General features: G+C 36.0%; 1 protein-coding gene across 4 annotated transcripts in view; it reads right to left on the reverse strand.

The window, feature by feature from the left end:
* The window catches only part of LOC124636137 (apoptosis-stimulating of p53 protein 1), a 243,615-nt gene that overhangs the window by 186,928 nt on the left and 30,060 nt on the right, over nt 1-26,627 (reverse strand). For 3 of the 4 annotated variants that reach the window (XM_047172068.1, XM_047172067.1, XM_047172066.1), the window contains exons 2-4: nt 21,186-21,237; nt 12,969-13,122; nt 6,643-6,729 (exon numbers count right to left, since the gene is read on the reverse strand). In XM_047172068.1, the coding sequence (XP_047028024.1) occupies nt 6,643-6,729; nt 12,969-13,122; nt 21,186-21,194 (250 nt within the window). In that variant the 5' untranslated portion in view covers nt 21,195-21,237. Of the gene's footprint in view, nt 1-3,826; nt 4,203-6,642; nt 6,730-12,968; nt 13,123-21,185; nt 21,238-26,627 lie in introns of those variants that run through there. The other variant, XM_047172069.1, reaches the window with a different exon arrangement.

Consider the following 26,627-nt stretch of genomic DNA (forward strand, 5'->3'; position numbering starts at 1 on the left):
CGCCGGCATTTAGATAGCTGGAACAATTCACAATGGCACGTGAGAGGAATCGCATGGGAGATTTTTTCTCCATTCATTTGAATAGGTCACATAAAGTATTCAGTTGTTCACGGCTACGGATATGGTGCGTTTAACGCGGCATTTATGCCAGAACTAATTATTGAACTGCAATTAAGCCGAGGCGAACTACAGCGGAACGGTTACGTATTCTTTGTTATTGTTATGTATTATGGGAGCTATTGTAATAAATTTCAACATTCGCAAGATTACGAGTATCAGTTCGTTGTTGGGCGCTGGCCGCGGGAGGCTAAATGAGCACGTTGTAAACGCACGCCTTACAAGCGTGAACCACGAGACGTTGTGACTACGCATTCAACTAAAACTATAATGTTCTTGACATTTTACTATTATTATGAATTCGGTATTTAAATCAGTAATTCCGTACTAACAGGTTGGCATTTAAATAAAAAAAATTACGTTCGCCATAACTGTCCCCATCGTGGTTTTATCACGAACGACCATTTAAGTGTCGTTTTCTAGTTTGGTATATTTATTAATGATCTATTTCCTCGGACCTGTTGTCGGGCCGGTTTCGCCGTAGATTCCTAACTCATCGTTGCCTACACTTGCCGATTCACAAAACTGGTTCCGACGACCCATCCACTTGATCTTGAGCGAGTGTTGGCCAACTTTCACGAGATTCCTCTCGGGGCCCTCGGTGGCGTCGTGAGAACATCTGACGTCGCTGCGAGGGCAAGCGTCGATGCGCCAACACCGCGACGCCCTTTTTCCTGTTTCCTCAATCTTTACTTGCTTTCCTTTGCCATAAGTGCTTTAGAAACTTCGGAAAAGCTTTCATTTCCATTTGATATCGATTCGATAGCTTTATTAACTTTGTAATAGGCAATAACATTATCTACAAATACAGAGGGACGAGGGTACTTTATACTTATAACCATTGTAAGTAATCGGATTACAGATCATTTCGTTACTATTTACAGATATCAATATTATTCACATCCGCAGTTTATAAACATGTTATTTATCAAAAGAGATCGGTGACCAAATGAATATAATTATATTGCGTATCAAGCGATTTGTGAAGGAGGTAATAAAGTATCGCTATCTAATATCCACGACTTGTTTTTGAAATATCCTGCCACAAGCTGTGTTAGAATACATTAGATTAGAATTTACAATATGTTCGTAGCGTATTTTAGTCGAGATTTAACATGAGAAGGATTACTTAACCATCTACATTTGGAAAGTAAAATATTCTTAGCATTTGTTCGCAGAGGTTTATTTATTCGTTTCAACATTTCATGTTTTATTGTAAATACTTAAAACACGCTTTTGCATTCATGAACAAATAGACGACACAATAGACAATTTAAATATAGTTTTCTCTGAACTGAATAATTAATCGCTTCCTTCCGCTGGAACGAGAGCTTTTGTTCAAGATTTATACAAAACATTTGTGAATATCAATTTTACTTTTATATAACTTTTTCTATTTTATTTACATGTTGATCTAATTTTATGCAAATGTATTCAGCTGACTCAAACTTAAATACGTATAAGGAAGTCTATTATTTTTAATTATATATTATCTATGCACATTAAAATAAAGCAAGCAATTTATTGCAAAGTGAAAGTCAATTTAGGTAATAAATATTATTAATTACATACACACGATTAAAATATTTATTTCAGAATTAGAATAATGTTATGCCCGAAATTGATAATACAGATAAAGAAGCATACGTAATTTGTGAAACCTTATACATATTATGTATTTCAAACGTTATCGTATGTATTAGTTTTGTATTTATTTCCTAAGAATCAGTTGAGAAACCGTATAAGTTAAGACATTACTGTCACGGTTAAACTCGACACGCCGCCCGACTTTACCTGCTTCTAATTAAAGGCATCTCAGGAATGCGCTGTGTTGTCACCCATGATGTTTTAAGAATCTTATCATTAACACAATCAAAAATACACCCTAGCATTTAGAACTTAAAGTTCTGTTTCCCTTGAAGTTATGTAGCAGATTTTATTTAAGATGTTTGCAATAGAAAATTGATGAGGTTTATCAAATATTTTGCGTGGTTTACAATGTATGTATGTATGAGTATATTTTACGGTTAATTGTTCTCCAGTTCAACTAGTGTAGATTTCAAAAGGATATCGTGGAATGTTTACGGAAGACGCATAACGGTATTATTGTTATAGCGACATCGATATTGCCTCTCGCTGATTGTAGGTATCGATTCACGCTATAGTATTGTTGGGTATTTTGAATGGTTTTGAGGTGAATGAATTGGTAAAATCTGTCATTTGTTGTTTATGTGAAATATAAAACCAATTAAATATATTCCATATTTATTTGTAAAATAGTGTTCATTGATTTAGTTTCATTAAATACACTTATGATTAATTGAAAAATAGTTAAATAAAATTATTTCAATGTACCTACGTATGGCAGTTTGGCAGATGGGTCGCATTATTTTTTCATCAACTTTGTTCCAAAACAATCTATAACAACATCATTGGTTTTCCATACATTAAACTGTAATGTTTTCTTAATAATATACATTAGCATTCACGAGCAGTAGTCTATGTTCCTATCCTACTACTTAGCTATGCGACGCGTTGATGTTCTTTTAAAGGCTGACGCGCTTGGCACGCATCTTTTGCATTTTTCTACTATAGCTACGTATTTCATAGTTTGTTATAAGTTTTAGCAGCACTATTAAAGTTGTGTGTTTTCGTATTTATTATATCCATACTGAAGTGTGGTAAGGACTTTCGATATTCTATTATTTTGCTAAGGTTTTTTTTTCAAGTCTAGGAGTCTTTCAGTCAGGTATCGATTTCGTTTTCAAAATATCAGTGTTACGTGTTACTTTTATTAGAGCACAGTATACCTTGAAAATTAATACTGTCATTTGATCTGTACTCACACAGAAATTATATCAGAAATCCATGGATAAACAGTATGCAATTTAACTTCAGATGATTATCAAAAGCCCACACACCTATGTTTAGAGAGAAATGAGAATGTCTTTCTGTACGTTTACCTGAATACCGACCATGTTGTTATTAATGAATGACTTACAGGTATTTCGTCGGTTTACGTGAATGCATATAACTTGTTATTTGACGGTATTCACCGGTTTAATAAGCCGATCGGATGCTATTGAATAACATCCTATACATTCGTGGTAATGATAATATTCTTGTTGGCCCTGAATTGGATATTTGGTATTTATGATTAGAATGTGAGCTAAATTTCTTGATATTATTGTGGTTTATATTGTTCTGTTTTGTTCAGAGTACAAGGTAGAAAACCGCAGGTAGAATGACAAAACAAAATATTACAATAATGACGGTATGATTCGCATAAGAGAAGTTAAGAAAATAACTTTTATATAAAATGCTACCTAGTTAAATGATTTTTTTACAAAATTTTCCTGCTGACCCCACATTTTATGATAAATAACCAGACTGGACTGAGCACGATAGTAAATACCGGTGTCAAGGTTCGACTCCTGACCACACGAGTTGCCGCACCGCTCTAAACTAACTACTATCGAAACTTTTATTACTGTATCGATTTTACTGAATAAAACAGTAATTAAGACCAAAAATTGATTTTTGGTATTCGATTTTTGATTCCATATCGATCTCTGAGGTGAAAGACCCGATGTCTTCATGAAATCAAACACCAACCATATAAAGGTGTTTTCGACTACCGATACCGTTACTAGATAGATACAAATCGATATAGTAGAAAGTATTGGGACTAAAGTACATACGTACATACCCTGTTTGAGTGTGAAGTTTATCTCCCAATCCTTTATCAGTAGCACTTATCCACAGAACACAGTCGCACAAAGTATAACGTGTTAGAACCTTTTTTATCTCCACCACAAATTCGAAATTTAACTTTGCACTGGCACTTTTAACGAACCTACATAGCACTGGGGTACATGGCGTGATTTAAGCATTCACCGAACGAAGGCTGTATCACAACAGGCTTTCACAGCCAACACATAAAATGCACATTTGCCGTCACAAAAACCACACAAACGGTCCTCTAATTCAAATTGTGACGTGTTGAACACAACATTGCTGAAAACCGACCGTTAAATCGAATAAAACAAACGCTGCGTTACAACGTTAACTTAAAACTAAGTTAGGTCCGCTACGCGAGAAAGACCGTTGATCCAGTCGGCGGTCGGTCAAGCAGCGGAACCTGCTTTACCGACACTGAAAAGTTCAACGCTCCGTCTCTTTCAGAACGGACCAATCAGACGGGGACGGCGATACTACTATGGCAGTATAGTGGGAGAACTTACAACCTGCGCCTGCGCAAAGCCTCTCAATACAACCATAGCAACAGGTGAATCGCGCGCATGTGTGCGTGTGTCGTTCTGCCGATGTGTGCGTGCTTTCTTGATTGTGGTTTAATGATAACGTAGTATTTTGTTCGGTGCTATTTTATCAGTTCTCCGCTACGGTAATGATCCGACTAGTATGCAATTAGTGTTATTTATTAAGGTTAAAGACTATTTAAATGCTTCTAGGTCGTTAAACTAGGAGGGACTGAAAAATCTATCAATGTGATGCGCTAACAGCGTATTCGTTTTAGGCTGTAGCTAATAATACTTAAATACTACAAATAAACAAGTTTTGACTTGTTACAAAATTTATGTTAGCTAACATATTAATCTAACGGCTATCTACAGTTCAAAATACATGAACAGGAATTCTTGAGAGTTAACACATTTCTTTTTATTTTATTTCCCTTGATCATCTAAAACAGTCGAAGAATTCAAATCAAATCGCCTAGATAACACATCAATCTTGTCCCGCGAATAAAAATGCTATGAATTCCGGAACACTGATGTTATGTAAATAAACCACTTTGAGGTTTCCATAATTAATTGGACGAGTGGCAATAAAAGTTCTACGAAATATTTGTGGAGATCGGAACATTTTGAGTACGTAGATACAATTAATTTGAATGAGATGTCCAATTGAAAAAAGTAAAACGTACATCTTGAATTAAATGAGGAATATCCCTTCTGCGGACAGAGACAATTTGTCTACTGTCTCATTTACCTATGTCAAGAAAAACAAAGTAGAAGAGATTTATTCTTCTTAAGCAAATGAGAGACGCTTATGCTTAGTATTATTTTATTATATGAATAATAAACAAATACGTAGGCAGAACTATTTATTAACCAACAATAAATCTGAAGTCTTGAAATGATTCAAAACGTAACATAATATTCGCACATAAACTACAAATATTGGTATTCCAAAAGCATCCCACAGATATAAACGAATAAAGGAAGTATTATATTGGAAGCACCATTCCAATTATTTAGAGTAACCACTATCGATTCGCTCGAATATGCTATGTAAAATAAAGGAACCACAATGAAGCAGTTATTCGAACGCATTCAAACTACAAATTATGTCCGGTCGAAATTCATGTCCTCTCCCGAACATAAATTCACTTAGTATTCATTGTTTTCAAATAAGACTGTCGTCTCATGAATAAATATTGTAATTAGGTTCCTCAGGGCTGCTGGGGACCAGACGACACTGAGAGAAAAACTAATAATCTATTCTCGCCAAGTCCAATTTAGAAGGAGTGTTTTCCCCCATTAATCTTTATCCGTCCATCAGTCAAAGAGTAAATCAAGCAAAAATAAGAAAGCAATTTCGAAAGCTCTTATAAGAAATATCGGATGACGAAAGTGACAATAATCTTGAGCCGTGAGGTATTGGCGACGCTATTAGCAGATGGATTACTTTTGTATGTTGTTCCGATGAGGGAAGAAGGTTCCTTTGTGTGTGTAGTTCCAGACGTAACTTTGTTTGATTTGGAGAAGATTGATGTAAGTTTTTATTTGGTCACTGAAGTCGAACTTCTATATAGCATGAGTAGATTTTGGGAGTATGACAGATTAACCAGAAAATAAGTATGATAATTTTATCAAGATATAGTTAAAGTACCCTTTTGAACAGGTGCTAAGCTTAAGTAAGAAACTGGAACACAATTACCAAGATTTTCACCCTTAATTGGTAAGCTAGGAACAAAACAAGCATTACTTAAAGAACTAACTCAATTTAAAACTAACAGTATATTCACGCAAAGTAAGGGCGACAGTTATCTGCTCGTCCCGCCACTGCTAATGAAATGTTCACAGCACGAAACTGATAATTCGATTGGCACTCCTAGCCGACAGTTTTATGGTGTCGTCTATAAGGTGAACTAGTAATTACGAGCAGAACTCGCGATAAACAAACGCTCACGACACAATGTTGCTTACATTGTCGCTTAATTAAATACTTTGCAAATGTTTGTTGCTTAACTCTATCATCGGTCGCGGTTAAAGCTGCTTCGGTTTCCGTGTCGAACTGTGTTACCAAGATTTTCTTTTATTAATTGTATTTATTGTTAATTTCACAATTTAGTTCGTCCGAATAATCATTAAAGTATTTTCCAGAATATCGCTAATGTTGTCTGCATTCTTTCCACTTTTTATATATAAAGTAGTTATGTATATACGTAAGGTATATTTCATTTTATAATAGTATTTTTTACTGATATTCATTTGTACTCACCGTCGATGTATTTCAATACAAATTGAACTTCGGGTCCTAAAGCTGAGGCCACTTCCAGAGGTAACTCGGTGTCTCGTAGCACGTGCACTGTAAACAAATACCAACATTAGGTACTACTATATCTTAGGAATAAAACAAGACAAAAATACGAAAAATATAGCTGGAGAATATCTAGATAATTACAGAAACAACATCTCAAAGTTAAATGGCCAGGTAATTTAAAAGAATATCACTCAAACGAGTCTCTTTCATTACGACAACGAGGATTGTCTGACTTTTAAAATCTCCAAAGAAAAAAAAATAAGTAAAGATTTTTTCAGAGTTTGAATGGAACTCATTACGTCTCAAGAGGGCACGTCGGCACACAAAACAGATTCGCCGACTGATTGTTTGATTAAAACCGACCTCAGTTAAATATGATAATAACGATATTACTTAATATAACGGCAAATATAAAACGCTTTTGTTGGAGAATTTAACAGAAAATTATCGTTAGGGGTTGAAGGGGTTGTTTTCTTTTTGACAGATTTTATGAATAGAAGTCATCGAACTTCACTTTTCATTAAATATCAAAACATTAACAATTACAAAATTATCCCACACTAGTAGAAATTCTATTCTAACATACAACTGTAACTTTTTGGCAAATTACATATCTTGTAAAAAAATCAGTTTTTCCCATTTCCCAAACTTTTTCAGCTGGCACACTGACATACCTCAATTTCATTGAATGTTTCCAAGAATTTTCTTTGAAACCAGGTGTTCACATTTTTCTCTTTAATTTACTTACTCGAAGGCGTTTTCCGAAGTTACGATATTCCACTTAAGGCTCACCTCGTATTTCCGATTAGCTTTCCAATTGTCGGATCCGATTGCTGAGTTTAATAGAGACTATGGCTTAAGTAATTTCTTGGCTTTCTTTATTTGTTAATACTGAATGACCATTAAGTTTATTTAGGATGTACATACATCCTAATTATACGATCAACTCGGGAGACTTAGGTAGAATAATGAAAACAGAATAACCTTTATATGACCATATATTAAATCTTAGAATAAAGCAAACAATCTATAACATTAACTAACTACCGCAATTAATTCTAATGGGATCTAAGAATTAAACAAACCCTTTCCCGGCCCCCTCCATCAAATATCCAATTTTACTGATTTATATAACGAAGTTGTTCGAGATGTAACTGCTACTAACTATTGTTCTCAGCATTAAACAAAGCGACCGGCAGTTCTTGATTGTTTGAACAAGAGCGGAGACGGCCCGGCCCAGACTAAACCAATTGCTTGAGCCCCCAAGTTATAAGATAATTTATGAACAACCATGAAATATTAGTGAAGCCGCTATGTTGTGGAGACGGAACAAAGTGGCTCGCTTGTAGCTGGCTTAAGTTTAGACAGCTTTCTAGGGGGGTCAACCATGAAGTTTTATAATCAATTGATCAATCGCAACTAATTTTATCATAACTTTTCGGTTTGTCTCATTTAATCACGGTCGATAGCGTGTAAAGTTCTAAACAATTTGCTTCGAAATTAATTATAAAAAAAATAAAACTAATATTGTTTTCTATATACAACTCCATCAAGCAGTTTTAAAAGTAATTAACGTGTTGCGTGTCATAATTACAGAAGATTGGTCAAAGCAGCGTGAGCGATTGTGATCGGTCAGTGGGGAGATAATTCATTATGATTTATTTATTTCAGAATATATTTTTATTCATGGCGTGGAAAAATAAAATATATATTTTATATAAAAGAAGAAAACCTCTTGAAAAACATATTTCAGCAAAAAAAATATATATATACTTGGTGCTATGTAATTAATTCTACAAAGAATACTTAACATGTTAAATTTTAATTGATGTACGCGAACTGAAAGTCTGCGGTCACGGTTTTATCATACAGGTGTAGGTCTTAACCGATCTCCGTAATTCCTGTCATCATCATAAACGTTTTATTATCGTGTAATAAAAGCGTACCTAACCAAATAACAATAAACGAAGGGCTCAGTGGGAATTTTTTGTATTAAAATGTCTCATAAAATTTGCTGAGCGTATGAAGTAGGTACTGGCTATGTAATGTATGTATGTATTTATTGTTATTTGTATTAATATTGTTGTATTTAATTAGTATTTAGTGTTTTATTCATCATTATGTTTTCGTTTTATTTTCTAATGCACCTACCATGTTTTTCTCTGCATCACCCTAAGGTTGACTGGAAAGAATGCCTATGGCATTAAGTCCGCCTATGTAATATTTTTGTTGCATAAAGTTTAAATAAATAAATAAATAAATACCTACTTTCTTTTCACAGTGTAATGAAGTTAATGTGAGTTAATGAAATATTAATAATTTTCCTGAATTTACTATCATAATCGCTTATCGTAGGTTCCTACAGAATTCGGTTTAACTTCAACAGATTTGCGGCACATACAACTCAAAATCCAAAAAAGTTATTAGGGAACAATTTTCCACCAAAAAGTACACAGCACACTCTTTCAGAATTCAAAACTAAGAACACTAAAAACTTTTCTTTGCAAGCGCCTACGAAAATTTCGCAAGCAATAATTAGCTCAACAGAACTATTGCGTCAATCTGTAACGAAGGAGCTTTACAATGTTTCTGTATGCATTAACATTTCTGTCACTAGTGTAACAATGAAAATTGCAATTAAGACAGAAAATAAGGCCAGATGTCAAAACAAAAGAAAGCTAACGAGCAGGTCAACGTAAAGTCGTTCTCACACATTGTGTTAGGTCACCCCTTTATTTCGTCGCGTGCTAACCTTATCTTGACCATTCTTTGAATGCGAGTTCATTATATCAAATTATGGTTGTTATGTAGCAATTTGCGAATGTATGTTTCGCTGATGAACAACAACATTAACATGCACTTCGTAGCTAAGCTATGTCTACATGGTGAGATATATATCATGAGTAGGTATAACAAGTTCTAAAACTACAATAAAATCGATTATTGTGACAGCTGCACAAAAGTACACACAGATATGTTCACGGCTCGTTAAATATGTGTTTACGTACTTATATGACTTCTAAAACAAAAACAAACATAAATAGACACCATAAAACGACTTTAAAAACCAGAACCATCCATCCATATCGTTTACGTAATCGTAGTATCCTAATACGGGCGTAACACCTTATCTATGTCAATAAAAGTTCTGAGACATCCGTCGTTCACTATTCTATACAAGCCTAACCTTTAGGCTGCTTACCGACGATATTCTGAAGGTTTGCGACATAATGCACATTAAAGTCTGGGACTCTGGTCTATTTCCGCGGATCAAAAACTTCGTCTGGTGATGTCTGTCGTCTGCGGAAAGCCTAAGTTACTAGTTCACAGAGGTTAGGGAGGTGGCGACATGGGTACTTCCAGTGTGCGTCGCATAATAAGGCGGCTCCTTGCACCATTACTCTGTACATGGGCACGACGAGTAAATATTTATGAGGCCCATTGTACACGGAGCCTGTTCCACGATAACATCTGAACGGATAATTACGCTAAAGTACACTTTCACTGTCCAAATTCACATACGAACTTGTGACGTATCGCCGAATCTTCACTGTCAATTAATTTGGCAATGTTAATATCAAGAATGGGGAATTTGTTATACTTACCTAAGTATTTGAATGTTGTGTTCTCGATCGACTACTGCATCAGTAGTTATTCTCAAACACTGTACATTATAGAAACATTACGAAATTAATAAATTACTTACAGTAATGTACTCCATTAAGGAAATTACTACGCACTATAAACTAAATTACGAGTTACGTCGATTAAACCTATACTTTTCCCTCAGCTATTATTTCTACGTCGATAAAGAGAAACGGTCTAAAAATAAAGAAATTATGCCTGTGAAGTATTTATCATTTATCCTAAGGTCAAAACGATTTTAAGAGGCGCGCTTGCTGAGTGAATATGACATTTCGGGCATATCTTTCCCACGGACTGGCCGATCGGGTTGCAATTACTGCCGACTCGAGTTTTTGCATTGACGTAAATCGAGAAACCTTTTCTTCCAAGATGTGCGATCATCGATTCTCCACGCGGTGACATAGTGACTAACGGTGATATAATATGCAAATGTTGTAACACGGAAATAATGCGGCTGAATACAAAAACTAGAAATGTTTCGACGTAATTGAGAGTGGCGTTAGATTTTCAAGATAATTTATTCGAGCGTGTTTTGTTATCGTATATGTCAATCATTAATTACTGTAAAATATTTGGATGAACAGGCAAACTAACTCATTTTAGTGCCTACCAATAAAAAACAAATCCGATCGGAATTAATTGCGCATTTAGCATTATGAAACGCGTCATGACATAATATGTTTATGAGGACATTAGATACTTTTTCCGGCATAACAAAAAACACTGCGAGCAGAAGTGGGGCTTGTTGTATCAACTGAACACAATTTGGATTAGAGAATATCATCCCAGACAGTCACGTTTCATTTCACTGCTATGAAATTCATACCTGTTGAGTTGCGATCGAACTTTCATAAAAACTGGCACATCCTCAGAAGCTGTAAGTAGGCCAACTAGGCCGGTATCCCACGTCGCCATGACAGGGTTAGAGGCCCATCAAGTACTGTTAAGGCGAATTAAAGTGACATCTCGGAGTAACGGGGCGGGACGTTTTTGTCGAGTCGCATCGCATGGCGTGCCGGCCGCGGTTCGATTTCCAGATACCGCGAACTTAACTGGATGTTACGCGTTTTTCTTTGAACGGGTCAAGGGATGTTAGATGCTTGAACACTGTATGCGCCTATTTGTGGAAAGGAAAGAGAACCTTAGTGAGTATCCTGTGTGCAATTACCGCAGGCAGCACTGCTTTAGTCCTATCTTGGAAAACAAACGTAGTTGAGTTTTTTCGTTTCCTCCAAAAACCCTCTGAATGTAATACGCTACCTAATAATTTAGAAAATCTATGAGCCATAAATAGAACTTTGTATAATGGTTCATGATTGCTGTTTTCATTATAAACATCGTGCCATATACTCCTAAGACATGATGTGTAGATTGCGAAACTTCGTATTTGAGCTCATAATTACACATATCACAATAACTGATGAGGTACATAATCAAGATTGCTCATCTCAATTATCTCTGTCACGAACATGGGATTTAGTGCACGTCGTTTGCAGACAATCTGACTGATGCCCGGCTAACGAGCATCAAAACAAACGATGGTAACCATCCGTACATGATACTACATTATATCCTTAGGTTCACATCTGTACCTAGTAATATTATAACCCCGAAAGTAACTCTATCCGCCAAAATTATAGAACCGATTTAAACAGGGTACATAGATAGCCTACTTTTTAACTGGATGTGGGAAGTAATTCTAAAGTAATAAAAGCCTTTAACTACAGCAATATTAACTGTATTATTCGGTAAAAGGAAGGCGTTATGTTTTCATTATAAACGGATGTTGTAAGAAACACTTTGTGATCTAACGGAAGACAATATGATATGCAAAACATTACACTATGAGTAACATATGGTTCTTCATATTGTTATGAATAATCTGTTTTTATTTAAAAAAATCTATGACTGAGACAATTGCCAGTACCAGTAGCCGAATGAGGAAAATTCTTAGGTGTTTTATAAGATCCAATTTTTTTTTATCAATGTTGAAAGGTTCTACTAATTTGTCCATTATTCAGCACTACTGAAATCTTTTTAGTGTGGGTTAATCTAATAAAACTTGCCTCATCTAACTTTTAGATTACCTACTGGCAACTTTTATGTTAGGTAAATGCGATTCTGGTCAGATACCCGAGCGACACGATCAATCGCTTTTGTCTACGAGCTCTTGTAACACTAGATTATCTAAAACAACTTTATTAATGAAACTAAGTCAAGACTTGCTTTCTTTGTATTTAAAAATCTATAATCTCGAAAAATCAATGCTCAAGAGAGACATCCTTAACCCAGTTACCCGAGCAACACGATACCTCTAAATAAGATAGGTTATCAGACTAAAATTACTAGCGGAGATGTCAATACGTAAAATCTCCTAAGAAAGCAGCGTGCCAAAACGCGGGTGTTCGCGAGACGAAGATCTAAGAACTAAGAAGTTAATAGCAAAAAAGGTTACCAATCAATCAAGACCAATCTTTAATAATTTAATAGTTACTGATCGTTTTGGTCACGCCTACCGTACGTTACTTGACCTACAAGAAAGCTCCTGACCAACCTCCGCTCATCTTTCTTTCCTCTAGGCTCAGCAGATGAAACTAAACGTGAGCGACCTATTAAGACTTTCATCAGGAAATATCTACCTCCATGTGTGGGGTGCACGCTGAACAGCAAGCAGGGTTCGTCCCCCGGTTCCCGGCAGCAGTCGAGCACATCTCGACAGCTCGTGTGCGGCGTCACCGGCACGTGAGTCGGCGCCCAGCCGGCGCCGCTCTCGCACCACACTCGCACTATCATCTGTAACACATGAAAAACATATTTTTAAACAATGTTATATTTCGTGTCTTTCTGTGATAGACTGGAAAATTGCTCAACAGATTTTGGCGCAGTTTTCTTACGGCACGCCGCTGGCATGTAGCGAAAATGGCGCCAAAAGTTTTATAGGATTATTTTTCTACGCGCCGTTATTTAGGCTGGTGAGAATAGTCTTTCTCTGAACTGAGCATTATTCAACAATAGATAGACTGAGGTGGGTTTAGCTCTATTTTACATAAGTTCGGGCGGGTAGGTTACATACGACAGCTGGCAAGATGCATCGTGCTAATTAACCACAGCAGAATAGTAGCAAGGTATTCGTAACAGGAATCGAAGACATGAACATTTAGTTAGGATACCAATCGACATAGTACAATGCCAAAGCTATCTGGTGTAGTGTTAGTGATTAGTCGCAATCCCAAAGGCATCGCATATCTATTGTTACTGCAGCACGCAGATCCTTAAGGCACAGATATAGTGCCTAGGGGCATACATGAGATATGGGGCCAATTCTCTAATTGGGGTTGGATTCTAGTCTAATATATATGACACTAAATATGCTCCAGAATTATAAAACTTCAGTACCTACATTCATTAAACGTTATTACAATACATTCATTATTTTACTATCGTTTGTTATATTACCCAATTGTCAATGGAGAACAATGATTTGAATATATTAGATATTAGTATTTATAGTACCGAAATATAAAAATAAACTAATCAGTCTTGAAACAATCCTAAAGAAAATTATCTTATATTTCTAGTATAACAAATGCTAACGACCCGATAAGAATAAAAACAGTTTATCAAAGTAGCTCCAAATGTATGATGCCTACAGAAATGACATGCTTTATTCATGGGTGAATGTCGTTCTAAAATCTATATCCCAGACAAGAAAATAGTGCCGCCAGCTCTTTCCTCATTCATTACTAGCCTTACAAATTAGCATTCACATTAGTCATAGGATGCAAAGTGTCCGAAGGCGGTAACAAACGGAATTTCTCTATCATTTGACTTTCTACGAGACCACTTGTGAAACAGGAACCCTTTGCAGGGACACACGCGATGTAATCAAAGAGAAATTGAAAAACTTTGTAGGTTTTACCCACGTTTCTACGTAATCTACCTAAGATTAGATTAACAACATACAACATCAATTTAGTTCTATAATAGCAGGGGATGTATTTGTATTGTGGTTTCGTCACAGTAATTCAATATTGAACAGATTTTTTGATATTACAGGAAAGACAAATAAGAGAAACTGTGTTACCTACCGTTATCTATTTACTTCACGACATTTTCAAGCTGGATATACTTTTAGAAACTTTAAGGTTTAACTTTAATCTATGGGCATTTAAAATGATAATTAGCCCCACAATGAGAAATTTAACACCCAACTGCAATTCAAAACAATAGGCGCAAAATAGTGTGCGTGATAATTCACATTCTGATACACCATAAAACCTTTATCAGATGCAAGTTCTCCTAAAAGGGAACACGGTCCTTATTGCGAACACAATTTGTCTAGCGCCCATTCATTGGCTAATTTGATCGTATTCAGTCTAAAACGCACTTGGAATTCTCAGAATGTAAGTCCAAGACTTGTGTGGTTGTAATGAATTCAGTGCGTATTGAGAAACAGTTATTGTGAGCTGTATTAAATAAATACCGGTGTGTTATGTTACAAATGTTGTGGAACATATCTTGTCTTGTCCAATCGTTTCAACATTTCATGAAATGGCTTGTGATATAATTATAAAATATTTTTTCTGACTTTAATGAGCTGTGACTTTTATGAAATGCCGTTTTAAAACATCGAGTAGGTATATTGTATGTAATGGACTTATTAAACACTTTTTTCCGTTTGTAAAACAACTTGGACGCGTTATGGCAGTACAAAAGTGCTTACAATTTTCTACACGCTCTGCCGCTGCAGTAAACTGTTCAAGTTTCCTTAGAATTGGAATTTGCAATTCTGATATATCCCGCTGTCCCACTTCGCACTGAATTTTTATCCCAGTTAGCGGCCAACCCTGGAAATATTACAATAGCTTACGACACCGACTACGTCCGTACTATCTGTACGTTTTCAAGTCTAACTATGTATTTTGGGCAGTTCCATAGATAACCAGCTATAAGTAAGAAAAAAGTCTCGTAAAAATAATATAACATGAATAAATTGTCTTTTACCATGAATAAACTTTTTTTTTACATGATACATTTTGAAGATACATGATTTAAAAAAAAAAAACAAAAATACATCAACGAATGGCAGCATAAATTCTCGAAGGAAAACTGATAGTTTGAACTATTTATACACAACTAAAAAAAGATCAGGGAAATCGCATTCATTGTCCTAAAGATGTTCATTATGTAAGGATCATCTGCCTTTTGTCTACTAAGCCAATTTGGAACAAATGACTTCCTCTTGGGAGACCACTTGGAATATACTCTAATAGTACTTATCGCAATTTGTGGCTCGTACGCTAAGTACTTAATTAGTATAAAAGTATTAGGGTCATTTACGTAACATTAGAGATAGCCGGGAACCCTAGTCTTAAGTTTATTATGAGAAAGAAAAAAGATTTTACTAGACTTTTTCTCGGGGTCTTTTTAATCAAGTATATAGTTATACAATAAGTATTTACATAGGTACATAACATTTGTATACTATGGGAATTCCCGTAAATAACGACCACTTGTCTATTGAAGGTGCATTTCCTATTTGAGCACATTATCCATTACGACGGATCCCAAGAACATGAGGAAGCGACTCATTTACATTCCAACGATAATTTGTGAGATTTTTTGTAATTAGCACCGCGCTCACTTTCCATGGGACGATGCGATTACACGCAAGGGAATCTTACAAGTGAATGACGATAGGTCAGCAGTTGTTAAAGGCAGTCTTAGGTATTTTAGTCAGATTATTCGAAAATCGTACATAAAACTTTAATCTGTACGCTACCAACTCATAGCTAGAGAAAAGCCCCAATACCTAGTGCAAGTCAAAACCTACACAATTGAGTTTTGCTAACTGCACGAAGTTGCTTCAGTGATTGCTTTCAACAGCATTGCATGCTATTCAAACTTCCTCTTTTCATAAACAGAAGTAGTTCCATTTGAAGTGACTTCAACGAATACCTAAAATCACAATATTTCAGAGGAAAATGTTTTTCGAAAAGCTCCATTTGAATGATCGAAATTGGAACGGTCTGGTAGAATTTTTTTTAACCTTCATTCGAGAAATTGAATTGACCCAAGTCTAGTTTGCTTTCAACGGCCTCTTCATAAAAAACTAACTAAACAAAAATACGGTGACGAAACTTTGTATGTATTTCTCATTTCTAGGTATCTGCGTGACTTTTCTAGGCCCAAGGAATCAGATAACTAACATATAACTCGCTACCAAAAATTAAATGAATAATGTATCTACAACTACCTTCATTTCATTAAAATAATAAATAAGTAGTTATGAGAAAAATAGCTATTAAGCAAAAGTAAATTAATCTCTTTACCCGCAAATTTTGCTATCATCCACGTTTTGAATACATAACAAATGACCCGAAAAATTTAGTCATTGCGGAAAATTAAAACTTTTTCGGCAAAAACTCCAGCTATTTCTAGTTTCAGGCATTTTGTCTGGTTCGTTTCGTAGTTTTCGTTTGAGTTTCGGAAAGTTTTATGGCTTGTTTTTTCTAACATGTATCACTGCCAGCAAGTAATCAAGGCATACATTTTGTCAATACACTTGTCGACAATTTAACAAACTGAATAAAAAGAGCACCTAAATTAACTCCAATGTAAACTTTTCCTTCCTATTATTATCATAGATACGTATTGCTTATTATTTCTAGTATAATGTAAAGTATTTTTCTATAATAGAAATAAACACTATTTCTAAAGTTGCATGTTTATTTTATCACTGAAAGTAAATTGAGGAAAGAGCTGGTCCATTGTAGTTTAACGCTATTAATGTTAGGGTTTCCAGAACCAATTATGATCCGTGCACTGTTGCACGTTATTAAACGCAATAAATGTTAAAATATTAATAAAAGTTACTTTCTCTCGCAGCCGCCGTGAGTACATAATATATTATGTGAAACCTTTTCCAGTTTAATAAACTTTGTACAAAGGATTAAAAGTTCTTTTCTTTTAACAAAATTGTAATAGTTACCATGATCGGCTTCAGAGCTGCCTCTGCAGAACTTTTAGAATTGAATTGAATTTTTAAACTCTAGACCCCGTGTTAAAACCAAATACGAATCCAACGAGCAATAAATATTCAGCAACCCTTTCCAAGTTCTATCACAAGAAATTTTATACATGAGAAGTAAAATTGAAGGAAACTAAGGAGGACAGGCAATTTACAAGGAGCGCGCGATATGGAGGCTTCGCTAACGAGTTGCGAACTACACTGCAGCGCCACCTGCACGGGAACTAAGGGAAAATCACATTATTGGAACACCTAACCTTATATGTAAGTGCAACGTCACCAATAATTTAAGTGACAGAAAATTTACCCAGAACTCGTGGTCTGCTACCAAAGTTGGCCACAGTAATTTGAGTAAATATTTATGCACTCCAGTGTACAAGTTGAGTTGAGTACTCGCATCCTTCTTGAGTAGTTAGAGACTCTTAGTTAAACATTTAACTGAAACTAGCAGTTTCTTGCTGTTTCACTCGTGTACTAAGAGTTTTACTTCGCACCTGGATAAATTTCTTATCAATATGACATTACAGAAATATTTTTTTATTATTTTACAAAACAAACACAAGTACGCATTTATTTTGACTGCAGCATTATTTGAGCTTTTAAAGTCTCAGATAAATTAATTTCCCGTTTTATTAACATAATAATTAGTTTGTGTTTGGTTAATTTTAGAAGTTTTTATTATTAAAATTCTATAGTGTGCGCTATTCCTAATGTGTGGTGTTCTACCAAAGTTGGCGACTGTAATTAGAGTAAATGTTTATGCACTCCAATGTACAAGTTGAGGACTCGCATCCTACTTGAGCAATTAAGAAGTATCCAAGTCAAACATTTGGTTACAAACCAAATGTACATACGTAATGGAGACGTACGTATGCATATAGTTATTAGGGCAGTAAGAACTTAGGTAATATGCTTAAGTTGAGCTACTTTATTAGTTTTAAGTTTATGTTATATTTAATGTACCTATGTAGGTATCAAGTAAGCTTGCTTAAAGAAGTTACTTAAATAGTTTTTGTTATATTTAGTGTACATAAGTAGATAAATATTTCAAACAACATTAAATGTCCTATATAGTAAGCTCACCGTGTATTATCATTACAATCAACAATACAATTTATTGTACTTATGCATATATTTTAGTGCTACGAAGATAAAATTACGACAAAATACAGAGACTTTCAGTTGATTGTACTAATGCATATATTTTAGTGCTACGAAGATAAAATTACGACAAAATACAGATACTTTCAGTTGTGCATATTTTATACGTAGTTTACAGGTAAATGCGTTCTAACCACGTTCTAACATTTCATTTACGATCCTCTACGACAGAGTTGCATGATAATGGAAATTTTATGCATTGTTTACTCCTAATATTAACGTCTTAACAGGTACATGTATTAAATACAACTCAATTTTGGCACAGCATTTAGTGCAATACAAATATTATTGTCATGCATTTACGCTATTAAATTCATAAAAAAATCATGTATGAAAAGTCGTTGCAAATCCTGCCTCAGATCTGTACTTACCTAAAATGTTCAACTAATTGTTAAAACTAATTAATCATTATTTCTGGACAACGCTTTACTATTTGCTTCAGAGCAAAACTTAGTATGCATTTCGAAGTCAAAATCGGCTTTTTTACTATATTATTTTGCAGCAAATGATTATCGTTTAACTATAATTTTCTTAAAAAAAAACCGTAGCCCTAACCTAAGCCCACAACCTTCTTGAAACAAGTTCTAGAGACCCATCTATCTTATTAAATAATTCCAAGACAAAAACCCTATTAAAACATCAGTATCAACTACTAATTACCTGATATTTCTAACATTATAAGTACTTAGAACAAAAGCCATCGTAAAAGGTGCATTGAGGATTATAAAAAAACGCATAAAACAATAGCCCGAGGCTTCCTGTGGCATTTAAAATCAGCTTAACCTTTGTATTTTTTTAATAATTTCGCGCGCGATCCCTTCAAAAGACCAGTGGGGATTATATAGAACAGTGAGTCATAAAGAGAGCTTTATTTGTCGAACAGAAGGAAATAACGGATTAATATGTCTTACATTTTTAACGAATTTAACAGCTGTAGGAATAAGCTTAAAATTTTAAATGCATAAGTTTTAAGTGATGGAGATGTTTCTTCAATAATAAATCTTAATCACATAGCTTCCTGGCATTAATCAATAGTCCTATACAATAATTTTCAAATGTGAACCGAACCTTATGACTTCAAAGTCAAACAATGGAAGATAACTCCGTAGTTAATGTTTCCGTTATAAGTAGAAATGGAAATGCTAACAGCAACTGGGTAGGTGGAACATGTGGGAAGTAGATATCCCCAAATACCATAGGCTTTAGGCATAACCCACGAACATTTCGAGCGAAAGCTATGAAGCATGCAATAAAACGACGGTCAAATATCTATAAACTACTAATTCTTGAGGCGAAATTTCAATGGGTGTGGTGGCATTCATGACACGCTAGAAACTCTTCCTGATCCACACGCCGCAAGTATGCAGAATGGAAATGGTATGAAATTGTTGCGAAAATATCAAGAAAAGCTTCATGAAAGAAAAAGTTTCCGAAGAAGCTAAAGTTAAAAATACACCTTTATTCGGAGGTGATGACACCAATATTGAAATCTTATTTTAATCTTAATCATCCTCCTATTCCACAATAAGAATGATCGTCTAGAAATTGACATAGAAGCTTATAATCAGAAGACGCACACGCTACCACTTAACCAATGAAGCAGTCATAAATATTCTTACAATGTTTTATTGCAGCTACAACAAATACTTTACGAACCGTCACGGGCCGTCACCGTCCGATAGTTACAGACCTTCGTTGATTGTCTTAAAACATCAATAAATAATGTAGGCCTAGGCGATTCTTTATACGGTGGAGGCTAACGTATTATGTAAAGTCCCACCTAATCACTGCCATCTATGAACAACTGTCCATCAGTCCGTCAGTCAAAACTGAAAGAAACTTATTACCTCCGAAGAAAACTTTTCTGCATTTTAATCATTTGCCAAATGAAAATGATTCTTGTTTTGATCTAGTAGAGTTCAAATTGAACTTTTATTGATTGGTCATGGTTGGCGTTAAAATATGAAATACATAAGATTGCCTTATATTTATGACTCGATATGATGCAACAGTTACAGCTTACACAGCAATAGGAAGGCAAAGTATGCAAATATTCTTACAAAATATTTTGATGTAAAACATTCATATTTGACTGGCATGATTTATATCGTCGAGGTAAAAAGTAAATAAAACGGTGCTTGATTCATTTGACTACACGTTTAATAACCACAAGTAAAGTAACAACCGCCATTTAAAATTCCTAGTAACAGAGAACTAAGCAACAACACACCTTATGCAGAAAAACTTTACCTTAACGAAGTCCCCGTATGAATTCAGGCGAAGAACTAAATAGTGTCTGCGAAGTACTTAATACACAGAAAAACTTCCCTGCTAGTCTGTCGGCATTCAATAAGCGCTAGCTTCCTTTATTACGATAGCAATAACTCTGCCAGCTGCCCGGGGCAGATGCTGGCGTAATTATTTCTAAGGGGTGACTGGCGTTAAGCAAATTTCTCATTATATGTTAGTACTAGCTTTTGTGTACGGTGTTGCCTGTGCAGATTGTGTTTTTTACAGGTCAAGCTGTAGGTTATTAAAAAGAAAAGCCCTTTTTTACATGTTGTTTATAAACATCCATATTTAGATTCCTTTCATGTTATAGCAGCTTCAAAAAATATGGCGAGTACATGCAAGATTACACCAAATTACGCAAAATTGTACTCACCGGAATCATTTTTGGGGGACATGTGTGTTTCCCCCTCTAGTGACCGCCACGCCTGAAACAATAAGACGATTACGTAAATATAAACAATGAAGAACTCTAGAAGGTATCTCAAGGTTGTGAGGTTTACCACACGCACGCCTAATTAAACTTAATACTCATGTCATTTGATAGATTATCCGTATTAGGTGAATATTAATACATGGACGTAAATTTCCTTTTGTGCTTGAACAACATTGTACCTAACAGAAACCAATAAAAGTTACATTTATGACATGAATATTATCGACATTAATCCGCAAGCCTATGCAACAATCAATATTAATAATCTTTTTGAAATATTTCGCAAAACATATATGATTTTTCTTTACAAATACTATTTTACTATTTTCAAAAAATTATAGTTTACATTACAAAGTTCCGATAGCCAAGGATAAAGACGTAAACGCAAATGCTTAAGCAAATTATAAGTTATGTGTGGCGTGGCTGTGGTGCACAACCGGTTGTGTGGCCCGATCTTGATCTATAATCATAGGAAGCTGGCTACCGTTGGACTACTTTCTTTCGTTGTACATACTACACCTAGTTAATGTCGACTACTGTCATTACCTATGCACTGTTTAAGAAATTATGTCTAACGGTTTCTTCGGGTAGGACCTAATATCGTCCCTTGGGGAATCTTACGTTTATTTAGCACGGGCTGTTCTCAATCTTAGAAGTACTATTTATTAAAATGCTTGACATTCTCGTAAGCTTAAACTTTACATAGGTTGATACAATTAATAAGAAATAATTCGGCATCTATTGTTACATCTTTCGTGTTTGAATCATATTCGCTTAGTCGCAAGTCGGGCGTGGGTCGACTCGAGTCATTGTTTGTCCCCGACCTAGCCCCTGAATAATAACCGTATTAAAATCGTAACAAGTTTATCACGCATACATCTAAATGCCTCGCCTTTTTCTCGTCTGAACAAACCTTGGCATGCAGCATAACATGTTTTAAAAAAACTTGACAACGCACTTGGATTTAATGAACTTTAAAATTATTACAACTAATGTAGGTCTTTCTTTTATATAAACTTCTATAGCAGTTATAAATAAAATAAGTAATTAAAGTTCTTCTGCTAATTCATTTCAAGTGTAAAGTTCGCATTACTTGAAGACATTTCAGTGCACATAAGAATTCAAGGAACATATCTCGCGTGCTAAATATTCATACATTCAAACCGCAAACGCGCCGTATGAACGTGTGGGTGTGACATAAAACGCGTTATTAAGATTTCAACTCTAAAGACAAGTCGGCATTACAGAACTATGTAAATAGTGGTCTGATGTAGGCGTGTTCAAAAGTACCAATAGTTGTCATAATGAAAGTGCAGTAATGACAGCAGGAAGAGTGTCGGGTACACTATGAGATCCAGTCTCATTCCGAATGCATACTGGCTCTTCAACAAAATGACATGTTTGGATATGCGCTTTGGTGTCCCATTTTTATTGCAAAAAGCTTTTACTATAGTGATATTCAAGTCACAAACGCTGCACGAAGTCAACTCCACTATGAATCTGCATGCGTCTGTTATAATTTGGAATTTATGTTTTCTTTACGAATATACCAACGATTTTGGGGTCATATCTGGGGCCCGATTCTCCTAATTTTACTTAAGCGACATACGATTCATGTTCGACTCGGTTCGACTGAGATCCAATCCCGACTCGATTACGATTGAAGCGTATGTGGCATTCCGCTATTTTTTCTTTGAAATAAACGTTTTTATCCTTTTCTGTCATTTAATAATTAATCATTTTGTCTGCAAATGATTTACGATTGCAATATGATTGTATAGCAAACTACCGTATAGACCAAAATCACCAAAATAGCAGACCAATCGCAAACCAATCGAATGTCGTTCTTCTTCTTTCGAGTCGATGACATGTCATATGAGACTACAATATGTCAGCCCAATATTCCGCCACAGCGAGAGCACGGCCGGATGCGCTCATTAAGTCCTCCCGCGAGCAGGTTTCAGGGCACAGTGGACATGCGATTAGGTGGGACATCGTCTGCACGGCAGCCCCGCACTCGCACCCAAGGTCCGCCCCGCCCGCGAAACCCCACCTGGATCGATTATCTTTGCTCCGGCCTACCTGTGTTCGGAGTCTGTTTAGAGACTACCAGACTCGATTTAGAGGGAGATCGTGTCCAGGAGGGAGACTTTCTAAGAGCGGGACAAACGGGGAGGGCAGTAAACTCCTCGATCGCCAAAGATCCCGTCTGGCACGAGAGGCCTCACCATCGACAGGAGCAACGGTTTTGTAGAAACCCCTGCGAATGTCGTTGGAATACGATTGGTGTTATATTAGTAGCAGAATGCCCGATATGGTTAAAACTGCTATTGCGATCATATTGCGATTCGATTTCTATTAGATTTTGACATAGGAGACTTAGGAGAATCGGGCCCCTGCACGTCATGTCGTAATTACGTTTGGACAAAACAACAAGCAGCGACGCATACGCCACGCATATTTGTTTATTGTCAGAACGTTGAATGGAAAGGTGTGAGGTGTTAAGTGGGTATAGTTGTGAGTGGTGTAGAAACGTGGCGCGAGTGAGGTATAGCGGCCGCTCCGGTTAGCAGCGGCGCCATGTGGGCGACGTGACGGTGACGATACAAATTACATTCAACATCTGAATGGCAATGACGTTAGGAATTTCTGACGGCCAATTTGTCTTTTGCCGTACCGGAGCGAAGCCGTGGTGCGAATGCAACACAATAACATTATAATACAAATATACGGCACCTTTCATTCACAGTTATGGTCGAAAAGCTCTATGTTATTCATTCTGTAATTGGAATCCAGATACCGTTTCTGTAAGAAGAACTTCGTCGGCTCGATTAAGACACAAAGTCTGAAATCCCAGTAGATAGTTTCGAAGGAGTAATATTGCAAAATCAGTACCCATAGCTGTGGGTCTGTGGTATAGATAAAATTAATTAGATATCTCCAATATTCAGTAGGACACCGAGATTCAATCCCTTATAGAGGAAATCTATTTCCACAGAACCGGTCGCAGTGGCCGGCGGCTCTTTATTAGCGCGATGCCTACGGGAATGACAAAATCACTGGCACGGAAGGGACAAATTGGTGGTCGCGTGGTTTCTGGAATGCTTATGGGACCGTTCGATAGTTGTGGGGTCGCGTAATTTGGGCGTCCCACGCGTCGTTCGCAGGCCGCCGTCAGCGTGAAATATTTGGTAGCGAGCGGGCGCGGTGGACCGATTTGCATACAATGAAATAAACCGACACAATCGAGGGTGGGTCCCTCGATGGAAAGCTTAGCCTTCTTGCTAACAATTCGGAAGTACCGTTCTAGTGGCATCCGATATTTTATTTAGAATATTTGGGTCGTGATCCGCTGAAATTATCAAAAGCAGCCATCGATTCTAGATATAGTAGAGCACCAAACTTGCCGCTTAAACGTTCCATATTGCAGACACTTCAATAAAACTTTATTGAGCTCTAAAACATAGATACAGACCGTTTCAACGCTTAAATGGTTAAAATATTTCACGTGTAAATCGGAAAATCCGTGTATACAAAATTAGTGCACCATGATCATATTTTTTTTTTTTTCTAAATTGAGACCGACTTCACAAAAAAAAACTCTAAAAATATAAATATAAAAAATATTTGGGTACCTTACTTTTTTACCTAAAACTTGGGCTTTTCTCTTGGGTTTTGAACATTTTTGACGTCAACTGCAAAATAATGATAATGATAGAACCGGGAGCTATCCTTCACCAGCCATATTTCATAGACACCCATTATCTGCTTATCATTATTGTCATTAAATCACGTTTCCCAATAGCCGATAATCCCTAGTTCCGGGCGCGAGTAATCCTACCACTCATCAACGGACCACCCTGTAAACGGGACATTATCGTTACACGAATAGGGATTAACGTCACAAAATGGCTCCTTGTCGGTGATTCAAGTATCCTTTGTATCGTCGAGTATCGAGTACTTTAAGAACGACGAATTTAAATTGCGGCCATGAAGGCGTCTCTTTTTTATTGGCATCGACTTGGAAGGTTCGCACTTACCACCGGTGCGTTCATGTCGTAAACAGACCTTGTAATAGGTGTTTTTGTTGCACACGCCTCTTGTAGGAAAAAAGTCATGTTTACTTGTAGCTACCGCTGAGCTTGGATGTACTTACATACCGAATACGTACTACAAGTACCACTCCACTTCATGTAAATACACATGTTGTATTCACTCTTTAGTAGTTCGTTCTAATTGATTAGAAATGACAATGAAACTACAACTAATCTAACTACACCAGTAAGTACTGCTTCACCGCAAGACATGACCTTTCACATTCATCTCACTGGGCTCGACTGTTGACAGACAACTTGAAAATCCTTTAAATCGTGCAGCAATGTTTTCGAACTTTTTTCTTTAACCCTATAGTTCACGGTCATCGGCTGTCCGGGGTAAGTTCGTGAGTGAATGCCAAATGTAATTGGTGGAAACGGCATTTAGCATGTGCAGCAGAGGCGCGGGATCTCCGATACTTACGCCCAATCATACTGTCAATCCGTCCGTCGGGCAGGACGCCCGTGGGAACACCGCCAATCGATAAACAGGATAATAGTATTGGACTTTACATGTTTTTAAAGGGTTCAATTGCAATGAAATTGCAACGCAGCTCCATGGGGTGATGCAGTTTTGAAACAGTTCAACGACGGATTTGTCGAGTTATTTTCGTTCCGAAATTAGCGCAGTAAACAACTGATTTATAATTTCTTTTGATGTGAGTTCAAAAGGGAACAAAAGTTGTTTTATTTAACTTCAGTTCTATGCCTGAGATTTAAAATATTTGTAGTTGCAATACAGTAACCAGTCCACATGTCATTTGAACATAACTAGACCACTTGTTCGACAAATAGCTTATATAACAATTTTAATTGACTGACAAGCGGTTGATTAAGTATCTTGCGTATTTCGATTCTGAGTCGTATCTGCATAATTTAGTAATTATTTTTAGTAACAAGACAGCTCATAAATATATTGTACACGTGTCTTTGACACGGTCTGATGGAGAAATCAGCATTTTGATTTGATGACAAAACTTTTTGCTGTAACAGCATTTCTGGTAGCTACTGACTGAACTATGTATAAATAAATATTCAACATTATTTCATAACATGTTAGATATTAAGTGTGTAAATGAGTTTAATATGGTATTTGCAGAAACAAAATGTTTACTCCTATTCTGCAATAATATAGGTAGGTACAAAGAAATATTCTCTAATGCAAACAGTAGAGCAACGTATGAATAACATTCATCAAACAATTACTGCTAAGTATTACATACATACGAGTATTATTATGTTGTTCATCATTACGTCTTCGCTATTAACTTCAGTACCTACAAAGTTT

Source organism: Helicoverpa zea, chromosome 14 (genome assembly GCF_022581195.2).
Source record: "Helicoverpa zea isolate HzStark_Cry1AcR chromosome 14, ilHelZeax1.1, whole genome shotgun sequence".
Classification (NCBI taxonomy): Eukaryota; Metazoa; Arthropoda; class Insecta; order Lepidoptera; family Noctuidae; genus Helicoverpa; species Helicoverpa zea.